Raw genomic sequence first — 11,309 nt, forward strand, 5'->3', positions numbered from 1 at the left:
CAATATTTTCTCTTTTTAAAATCATTTGTCCTACTAGGGTCCAAAACTGGGCCATCAAGAATAAGCTTGACCAACAGACCATCTCTAAAGTGAACCATCCATCCACAGATAACAGAGTTGATGTGACTGACACGTATTTCAATCAATAAACTGCACATGAATAATACATGCCAAGCATGCTCTGGGTAATTACTGAAACTCTAAGAAGGATGACTGAGACTTCCCTAGCAAGAGCAAAACATGCGAGCGCCTAATCAGGAGAACAAGTAGCTTACCTCCTGTAGTAGATCAGCCTGCTCAATTGCTTTAAGGACATTTTTCTTGGATGTTTCCTGAACTTCCCCTCCCAAAAGAAACTCATCCAAAATAAAATAAGCCTTCTCAAAATTAAAGATGATATCAAGTTCACACACCTGAAAAACAAAAAACAATACAAACAAAATCTCCCAAACTGTTAAAACTTAAGTAAACCAAAGAAATCTGATCAGAGTGAATCAATTTTAACTCTTTCTAAAAATAGCAATGACATTGACTAAGCATCATTGATTTAAGTAAGCCTAATTTTCAGATTTAAAGTTCTTGAAAACAATGTATATAAGATAAGTACGATATGTCTCTGCATACTCCCAATGTGGGCAACTTAGTAATTTTCTGCTCTTAAAACTGATTTTACATACTTATTGGGTAATGTGATTAAATTGCTAACCAAGTCAGAATTCTGTACTAAGCACTTCCATGATTTAATGTTTGCAGTCAGGAGTCCTTTCTTTTTTTTTTTTTTTTTTTTTTTTTTTGCTGTACTGGGGATCGAACTCAGGGCCTTGTGCTTGCACTCTACCAGCTGAGCTATCTCGCCAGCCCAGGAGTCCTTTCTATTTTACTATTTTAAAACTCATTCTCACCATCATAATTAAATGAGTAGGTCTGTATGGTCAATGACTCTGGAGGTTAACTGAGTAGACACCCTGACAAAAAGTTATTCTTGCTTTTTCCCTGCAATCCCCAAGATAAGCAAATAATAAACTTGTTAGGCAAAAGATTTTTTTTAAAAGATGATATTCAATTTCCTAAAATAAAATACTCACACTGCCAAAATACTTGTCAAGTAATTCCACATAACGATGAATTATTTCCAGGGTAATTAGTTCATTGTCCTGATCCTCAATAGCACAGCAAAAATACAGACTAGCATATCTGTAACAAAACACAAATGTGGAAAAAAGTTACCCCTATAATCATGTTTTCTAAATATATTTTTACATTTTATTGTGGAAGATCTCATGCTATTTGCATGTTTATTTCTTTTCTTACAACAGTATAGATTTTTTTCTCCTAGACTACAAAATTAATAAATGCACGAGATATTTTGAAAAACACAGGCAGGCAAAAACAAAAACAAAAACAAAATCACTAAATCATACCATCTAGAAACAGTAACTGATTTTGCTCTTTGTCCTTTCAGGTTCCTTTTTATGAACATTTGAAAACATATTTGACCCAGGTTTTCTTAAGTCTACTTAATTAGAGCAAAATACACTGTGATTAATTTAAACTACAAGTAAACAGTAAAGAAAATAAACCTTTCCACTTAAGGACTTATTGAAGATATTGTCAAGATCAGGTCAAGGCCTTGGAACATTTTATTGAAGCATAATATATACACAGAGAAGATCTCAAGTCGTAAAAGCTTGATGAGTTTTCAAAGTGAACCCATTTATGTACCAGCACCCAGATTATAGGACAGAATAGTACAGAACCTGAAGGCTCTCTTCTTGTCACAACCTCCCATCACTAGAGATGACTACCACCACTATGTTATCCTCCAATAGCACAGACTAGTTTTATTTTTTAAAAGGAGGCTTCTAGGATTGTGGAATAATGCCCACTCCCCCTCTCCCCGAAAAAAGGAATGAGAGCTCCAACTTATTACAGAAGTTTGAGAAAGAGAACAGGAAAGTTGGGCTGGGGATATAGCTCAACTGGTAGAATGTTTGCCTTGCATGTACAGGCCCTGGGTTCAATTCCCAACACCACAAAAAAAAAAAAAAAAAAAAAAAAGAGAGAGAGAGAAAGAGAGAGAACAGAAAATCTCTTATTCCTTGAGGGGAAACTTGAATGAGACTTGTCCTCGAATTTTCCCATTTCCATGCTGTTGAACTGAAGAGGAGATTCTTTACCAGAGGAGAAGCAATAAGGCTGGGAAACTTACTCTCCTCCAAATTAGGATTCTGGCACATGAAACTGGGTTATGTCTGACCCCCCAAAACCAAACTTACCTTGAGGCACCTTTGGGGAGGATTAAATGAACATTTCAGGATGGTTTAAGTGTTTTTAAGGCTTTTGAAAAGAAAGAAAATAAAAACCTAAGCTATTCTAAACAAGTATCAGTTGAGATTGTACTTTTCAATGGGGAGCACTTATTATTTTTAGAAAATATGAGAAGCAATTACTGCTTACACTGAAGAAATAATATGCAGAAAACATACAACCTCAGTTTTGGGATTTAATGAATCCCTGCTCTTCAGTACAAAAATAACCTATTATTTATATACTACTAATTTCAATATTATCAAAAACATTTTCTTATTTGATGTTTTCAACAGCAAGTACTATCATCTTTGATTACACACAAAAACAAAAATCAGTGAAGTCCAGAAAACTACTGGGACAAGAAACTGGTCTCCCTCCTTAACTCCAGGTCCCTTACCCTTCCACTAGACTCCTTTGTCATACATATCACATCTTTTTGCATGTCCATTTTACCTAACTTCCACTTTCTGAAAGTTATTTAAAAAGGTGGGTCATACAGAGTAAATGTATCTGTTTATCATCCTGAAGGGAATCAGTCATGGAAGACATAACAGGGCATGGCTTCCAACTTTAAAAAGTGATTTCTCTCTTTCCCATCATTACCTTGTTTTTGATCATCTGTTTAAAAAGTAAAGGGATATTCCAACTCTACATTCTTCCTAATCCGTGCTCTTTTAGTAGAATTTTGAATTTGGAGAAATGAATACAAATGATACATAAGATTCCCTGAATTAAGAAAGCTAAAGATTAAAAGGACTGACATAAAAATGGTAGATTAAAAACCAGCTATGACTAGCTGATATGAACAGAATACCAAATAATTCTATTACACAGTGTTTATTAATAGTTTTGAGCAAAATTCCTTATTTTCAAGATTTCCTCAATGCTGGTATTATATAATCTAATAGCTGTACCATCCTCAGTATTGCCTCTTACAAATAAAGAGTACTTAAATATGAGTCAAAGGTCTGAAATTGTAGAAATCATTCAGAAGCATGAATTTAAAAGCCATCAGGATGGATGTGTCTAAACACCAACCAATAATTTTTTTGGTAATGGGGATAGAACCCAGGGGCTCTTTACCCCTGCATTACATCCCCAGCTCTCTTTTTTGAACACAGGGTCTCAATTAATTACCAAGTCTGGCCTCAAACTTTCCATCCACCTACGCTCAGTCCCTGGAGCCTCCAGGGTTACAGACATGTGCCACCATACCCAGCTATCCAATATTTTACAAAAGAGAAATATGTCCCCCCAACACTACCTAAAAATTTTTGTTTTGGCACTGGGGATGGGGATTGAACCCAAGACCTTGTGCATGTAAGGCAAGTATTCTACCACTGAACTATATCCCTGGTCCATCTAAGTGTTTACTTTCACTAAGAATGGAAAACAAACCATCAAATTAATGAATTCTTCTTTTCAGGTGAACAGAAAGCTATCAGGATGATAAGCATAAGTTTAAAGAAGGAAAAAACATAAGCATAATAATAGGTATCACTGACCAAGTCCTCACTCTAAATGAGACACTAAATGTTAGCTAAGGCTTCTTCATATTTTACCATTTTAATCTTTACAACCTTACCAGAGATACCATTATTACTTGCATTTATAGGAGATCCAGGCTTGAGTAACCTACCCAGAACAGCAATTTGACCCCAGAGCCGAATTTTATATTAAAAACCATAGCCAGCAATTGTATTAAAATAATCTTGCACCTGGCAAAAATTAAACTATGCATAAAGCAATATTTTAAGAGCTTTGAAGGAGAGAACTAAAAAATGTCATACTGATTTAGTAAAAGATTACCAAGAGAACCTAAGTGTACTCCCTATTTTTAGGACCAATGGTTTTTTAAAAATTCAATAATGAGCTCATTTTGTTCTCTTAGTGCATATTTGTAAGTCTAAATCTGAAGTGAAATTAATAATAGACTAGTAAGAAGAAAGGTATGTTGGTTATTTTTAGCACCGTGGATTAAGGCTTACTCTAATTACTGGCACTCAGAGAACATCTGAAAGTGCCTATTCTTATATTCAAACACATGACTTCTCTGCAGTCAGCTAAATTATCAGCTGACTGTGGGTGAATGTAGCTAAACTATTCTCAATACCCACTAGTATGTCATTAAGAATTCTTTTGTTAGTAAAGAAAATCAATAAGTACCCTTTAACAAATTCTCAAGCTAGTAATGTGTGGATGTATTTTTAAATTAATTTAAAAAGACTAATCCAGTGCCTCTTCTACAAAGTGCTGCATAAAATAGGAATCAGAAACATACAATAATTCTGTCTTAAGAGATCTTTGAGAGTACATATTTTTGGGATGAGGAAATACAGGCAAAGTAACTTGTTTAAAGTCACAAAACTTGCAATTGGCACAGATGGATAACTCAGGTCCTCAGATTTTCAGCTATATTATCCTTATCCCTCTACAGCTCCCCTCCCCAAAGGGGAAATCTATATGCCAAATACTTGGAAGGAATGTGTATGACCCAATTTAACAAAGAGGACATAAAAAACACTTGCTGATATGAACAGCAAAAGAGCTAGTTCAGCAATGTATGGTGGAACGTACCTGTAATGCTAGCTACTCTAGAGGCTGCAGTTGGAGGATTGCAAGTGCCAGGCCAGCCTAAGCAACTTAAAGAGACCCTGTCTCAAGATAAAACTTTTTTAAAAAGGGGGAGGGAGGGTGCTGCAGACATGCCTCAGTGGCAGAGTGTTTGTGTGAGGCTCAGGGTTCAATCCCTAACACTAAAAAAAAAAAAAAAAAAAAAAAGAGCTAGTTCAGAATTTCTCAGGAGCTAAGCAGTGATTCCCTGTTTTAAAAGGACTTTTCATCCAGGTGGAGCAAGGAAATCAAATCACCTTATGATATCAACAAAAATATATCAAGTGGTAAGAAGATGAAATGGGGAAAAGTATATAAAAAAACAGATTATAAATTCCATGTTTTGTACTTGAATATTTCAATAAAGCAATTATTTTTTTGTTAGGTCCACCTTTTACTTAAGGGAATGTTGATCCAAATACCAAAGTCAGGTTAAATATTCTTTATAACCTTAAGAAAAAGAAGTGGCCCAATGGGGACAGGCTGAGTGGCATGCATAGGAACACCAACCAGTTCTTTATTCCTTTTACCAGCCCATTCATAGACTTGAGTCCCTTGCTGGTATTTTCCTCCTCCACACGGGGGACTCCTTCCCCTATCTAAAAATAAGCTTAAGGCTCTCACACCTTTTTTCAGCCATGTCCCTAACTCCTATGTCTATGGGTGGTTAACACCTCTCTCACAGCAAAGTTCCCCAAAATAGTCTCCATGTGCTATTTAAATTACCTCTTCACTCCTTCCCCATTACAGTGAGAGTTCTATCTCTTCTACTCCACTCAAAATGTTTTGGCAAAGGGCAATTTTGTAAAGTGCTTACTATAAAATCTAACAGATTCTTTCTTCACCTTCATTGAACTTTATGTGACATCTGGCATTAGTTGATCTTACTCTTGAAATTCACTCCACTTCCCTGACTTTACTGACCTAATATCCTATTCCTGCCACTTGAAGGAAGGATATCTAACACTTTGTCTAAAATTCCCCAGAATTCCATGCCTATGTTCAACACAACCCACCAGAAAGTGAGGCAACCCAAAATCAACTTGTCTAAAAATGAGCTCAGTTCTCTGGCTTACCATTCACCCCATCAGCCAAACTAGAAATGTGAAGATCACCCCACTCCTATTCCTTGGCAGCCTTTCCCACTTCTAGGTGTGACCAAGTCTGATCAAACTTCCCTAGGTAATAGCTCTCCTTTACAGCCTCTTGGTGCAGTACCTTATTGTTATGCAGTCTCCTACAGATTCTGCAGATGCCAGTTTCAGCCCCTGCCCTCCCTGCATCCTTTGTCATTTTTCAATCTTTTAAGAAATGCACACCTAATCTTTTTTCACTCCTATTTAAAAGCTTTGCCTCCATACTTGAAATTTAAATTGTACCCCCTACCCCCTGCATATGACCTCGAACAAGTCATTTTTCCCAAATATTTTTAAATACAATAGAATTTTGATCAATATCAGTGTTTTTCAAATACAAGAATCATTTCCTGTGCAGAGAGTAGAGGCCAAGTAAGCAGGGTTATAGGATACCTGTTCCTGATTTCACAAGAGCAGTTCTATTTCCGCTTGTTTTATTTAAGGCTCTATCCCTGGGACAAAAAGCTTAAAAAAATAATTGACTAGATTATTCTAAGATATCTCCCAGCTCTCAAATGCTATGATTTTTCGAAGATCTTTCTCAACAACTATAAACCTAACACTAGATACAAAATCACCCAAACACGATTAAATTGTGTAATAAAAAGACTTCTACAGTATTTAAGAAACTTACTATGTCGTACAATTTCCATTTCTTTCCCTGTCACCCACCTCTCCACAAAAACAAAAAGAAACAAATAAAAACCAAAAACCATCCTCACTTAGAGTGTAAGAGAAAACAAGACTTCTCTTCTACCCTCATGGCATTCCATACTGTTAGTTCACTGTATACTTCCCATACAAGAGATTTTTTTATATGCAGAAATGCTTTAATCTTAAATTTAGTAAATTATTCAAAAGGGGACATAAATGTCCCTTTAAAAAATATTCTGTAAAAAAATAAATTATACTTTATTAAATCTGTTTAGACAATCCTGAGAAACTTAAGATACTCAGTTTCTTCAGATACCAATAAAAATACTCAGCATTTTTTAAAATATTGGTGTAAAAAAGATAATTACCAAATTTTTTAAAAATCTATTCCTAGCAAAACTATCATATCTAAGCACACCTTCACCACAGCAACAAGTGTATTTCAAATCAATAAACACTATTAATAAACAGATCCTGTACATACATAAAAGTTTTAGACATCTCTATGATTGCAAAGGTCTATACGTAGTCAAGATGTTTATAAGATTCTAACAGTTGGATACAGAGTATGTTAAATATTAGTCATTATTTTATAGGTTCCTGGGGATTAGACTCATTTATGCTTGCCTAAATTCAGAGAATTACTTATGAAATTTAAAATATGGATACTTTTTGCCCCTGAATTTTCCTAAAAAGATTGTTAAGTGTGACTAATCATTTATGTCTTTAATTATATAATTAGTTTAAAGATGATTTCCCTACTTTTATCATTTTGGCCTGGGTAATTGATCAAAACAGCACTTATTTTAAAATAAAAAGTTTTCCTTTAAACCTATTTCATCTAACTATTCATTAATCATTATTTATAAATGTCATTGCTCAAAAGTCTGCAACTTCTCTATTACAAATGACCGATGCCAGATGCAGTGGTGCAATGCCTGTAGTCCCAATGAGATGGACAGCAGGATTGAAAGTTTGAGGAGAGCCTTGGCAACTTAATGAGACCCTGTTTCAAAATAAAAAATAAAAAGGACTGGGGATGTAGCTCAATGGTAAAGCACCCCTGGGTTCAATCCCCTGTACAGGGAAAAAAAAAAACCCTATCATTTCATTCTGCTATTCCACCTTTCTGATAATTAAAAATCATACCTTTTGTAAACAATCTTCAGATCTCGCCACTCAAGGAAGCTGCACATTTTAGGTTTCCGTGCTAAAACGGTTTGAACAAGTTCTCTTGTGATCTTTTTCTTCTCTTTGTCTGACAGTGGGACATACCATTTCTGCAGTCGAAGCTTTCCCTGACGACTAAAAAGCAACATAAACTGCATCTGTTAAGATAAATAAAAAATCAATATTAAAAGCAATACTTTGAGTCAATTAAGAATAAGATTACATGTTTCTCAGAGAACCTTTGGGGGATGGGTATTTAACTGATTAGCAGTCATCACTATGTCTGTACCAGTTAAAATAGCAGAAAATTATTTTAGAAAGATCTTACTACTTAGATGCAAACCTCCCCTTCCCATCCCAACCTGACCCACATACAATATTCACCACACCACCTTTAGAGGGGAATGTATGAATAAAAAGAAAAACAGGTAATAAAATGGAGTGAAAATTTTAAGAAAAAGATAGCTCTGGTAATTTAAGAAACAATTTTCTACCCATGCTATACATTCCACACTGTCTACATGCATCAAAATAGAACTAGACATCAATTGATTTAAGTATATTCGGAAGAAGCAGGAGATCTACTGTTTTTCACCCTGAGGCCATTCTGGTTCCAGGCTGAATTACTTGCAGACAGACTGCTTATCACTTAGAATGCTCTCTTCAATTTATGCTAGCATATTTTAAGCAAAACAATGATCTAAAATATTAACTAAAAGAAGGATTGCATAAATATACTTTTTTCCTAAGAAAAGTCTGATTTGAAGTATATGTTCTCTTCTGTTTTTTTTTTTTAAAAAACCCAACACCAATATGTACACAATTAAGAACTGAGTTAAAGGCTAAAATAAGAGTTACACATAGTCGGACATTACATGAAATACTTCATTTAAAACAAAAATAGCATTTACAGATGAAGTGGATACCAAATTCTAGTGTATTTTATGCTTAAACTAATTCGTATGGATTTATTTGAAACCTGCAAGTCTGTTGATCAGTGTTCACTTTTTAAAGGCATTTTAAAAATTCAACTGGTCATCTTAACTACAAATGGTAAGTACTGTTTCTACAAAGTTTATTTAAAGGTAGGATTCAGATAGGTATTCATTTTTCTTTTAACCTTTATAAGTGCCTTTAACTGTGTCACTGCAAGTAAGATTCAAGTCCCGATTCTTAATATTCACCACACCATCTTGAATCTGAACCTGGGGAGGGGGAATTTACACAACCAACACAGAATAAAATGGGCTCTAAATTCCAAAAAATTATTATTGCTTTTTGCAATAACCCAAAAAGGCATCAAGATACCTGGAAATTTTTGACGAGGTCATTTAACTTTATTCAAGTTCAAATTAGCTTATTACTCTACTTAACAAGCTCCCGTAGTGTAAGATACACGAATATTTATTCAGTGATATCAAAGTGCCTCCCATATAAGTCCTGAAGATAGCGGTATTCGAAGGGACAGCAAGTGAAGCATCGACTGCACATTTATGCAAACCCGTTACCAGAACTTGGACAAGAATGGACCCTGTGTTCACAGATCCTGGTAGCCAGGAGGGGTGGACGTTTGCTTTCGAAAAATACAGTATGGGCTCTAGGCTGTCTGTAGCAGAGTCCTGAATCCGCCCTACCACTTTGTAGGACGAAGAAACAATGTATCCCCCTTAAAATATATCATGCGCTGACATCGGACGAAACCCGGTTGCAAGGCGCAAGTATTCCCTTTCCTTCTTAAAAACCAATGCTCTGATTTTGCCACAAATCACAGGGCACCACAATTCCTCGAGACTGGTGTTAAAAACAATGGGCTCAGCTCTGGAGTGGGCTTGGGTCCAGCGTTCCTGGGTCCCGCCGTCTCTGATGCCACCCCCACTCCCGGGGCCACACTCCATCACTGACCAAGCTCGGGCGAGGTGACAGGCAAGGAGCGGAGCAGACAATGGCATCCGCCGCCGCGCAGGGGGCGCCAAGAGTCCTCGGCCGCTGCCACCCCCGGCCCCTCCCAAAAACGCCCCGCAAAACTTGAGTCGATTCCCGAACCACAGGTGCCGCGGGGCCCCCACGGAGCCTAGGACTGGCCCCCGCATCCAAATGCAGCGCAGAGTAGTGCGCGGGGCGCGGACGTGGAGAGAAGTGAGTTGTGGGGCGCGGCGCCCCAGTGGAGGGCCAGGCGGGTGCGGGGTGGGGTCGTCGGGGCGCGCGCGGGGCGGCGGGGGGCGCGCCCAGCCATCCCTCCCTCTCCCCATCCCCGGCACCTCCAATTGTCCCCCGGGACTTACGGCGGCCGCTGGCCGCGGACGCGGCGGAGCTCGGCCGGCGGGGGCGGCGGCGGCTGAGGGGAAGCCCCTGTCGCCTTGCTGAGGAAAAGAAGCCGTGTTGCTGTGGGGAGGGGACCCGCTCGGAGGAGGGCAGGCTTAGGCGGCGAGGGAAGGGCGAGCCAACAGACCCCGCCCCGGGGGCTGGACGAAGGAGGAGCCGAGGCTGCGGCGAGAGGAGGGGCGGGTTGGGCGACGCGCGGGAAGCCGCTCAACCGTAGCCAACGGCTCTGGAGGCAGCGGAGCTACCGCGTAGTCTGAGGGAGCTGATTGGTCACATCTTCGCCCGGGGGGCGTGGTTAGAACCGGAAACTGGGCCACGTGACCCGGAAGCGGCTTCTGCTGCGGCTGGTGCGCCTGCGTACTTATGTTTGTGCCTCCCGGACGCGTGCGGGTGACTACCCCGGCAGCTTAGTGACAGGAGCATGGGGTTCTGCGGCGCCCTTACTTGACCCGGTGGTGCAGGGTAGGGAAGATACGGACCGCAAAGAGCCAAGTTCAAGCTCCGACGACGCCCGGTCCCCCGAGAGGGTGGGACGGGGAGGTGTAACGTTCGGTGATGATGGTGAGAGGAGAGAGTGCTGCAACTCTGGGGAAAACAAGTCAGCTCTTTCGAGGAGCTGGTGCACGTGGCCCCTCCCCATCGTACTGCTACAACTCTAGCTCAAACACTTTCCCTCCAAGCATCGCAAGAGTTTCTTCCCTGGTCATGCCTCGCCCATTCCTCGCTGTGGACTGGATGAGTTACTGTCCGTTCTCGGCTGAAAAGTCTAGACAGAATCCTCGAGATTCCGCTTCGTTTACACAGGGTCGCCCCCACCAGCCGCCTGGGTTCCAGTTTAGCCTTGCCGACGACTTGCTCTGCCTGGCATGCCTTTCCTGTCAAATGTCACATCTATGAAGTCTCACCCTAAAACCCTGTAAGAACGAGCCCCTTTTTCACCTACATGCCCATTAGCCTGTATTTAGCACATCTTGGATTTTATTCATTTTGCATCCTAACCTAGTTCATTGCCTAGTATGTAACGACATAAATGTGACGATTAAATAAGACGATTAAATGATAGATTTGTTAAGAGTCAAAATGCTGAGCTAGTGCTGGGCACAT

At 39.2% G+C, this 11,309-nt stretch overlaps 1 protein-coding gene across 7 annotated transcripts in view; it reads right to left on the reverse strand.

The window, feature by feature from the left end:
* Window positions 1-10,322, reverse strand: part of Ap1s2 (adaptor related protein complex 1 subunit sigma 2) — a 35,916-nt gene extending 25,594 nt beyond the window's left edge. For all 7 annotated transcript variants that reach the window (XR_007106337.1, XM_047535380.1, XM_047535383.1 and 4 more), the window contains exons 1-4: window positions 10,166-10,322; window positions 7,863-8,041; window positions 1,086-1,194; window positions 276-413 (exon numbers count right to left, since the gene is read on the reverse strand). Coding sequence is in view for 6 of the 7 variants with exons in the window: in XM_047535380.1 (XP_047391336.1) it covers window positions 276-413; window positions 1,086-1,194; window positions 7,863-8,041 (426 nt within the window). In the remaining variant the exon portion in view is untranslated. The remainder of the gene's footprint in view (window positions 1-275; window positions 414-1,085; window positions 1,195-7,862; window positions 8,042-10,165) is intronic.
* Between the last annotated feature and the right edge of the window lie 987 nt (window positions 10,323-11,309).

This window comes from Sciurus carolinensis, chromosome X, assembly GCF_902686445.1.
Source record: "Sciurus carolinensis chromosome X, mSciCar1.2, whole genome shotgun sequence".
Taxonomy (NCBI): Eukaryota; Metazoa; Chordata; class Mammalia; order Rodentia; family Sciuridae; genus Sciurus; species Sciurus carolinensis.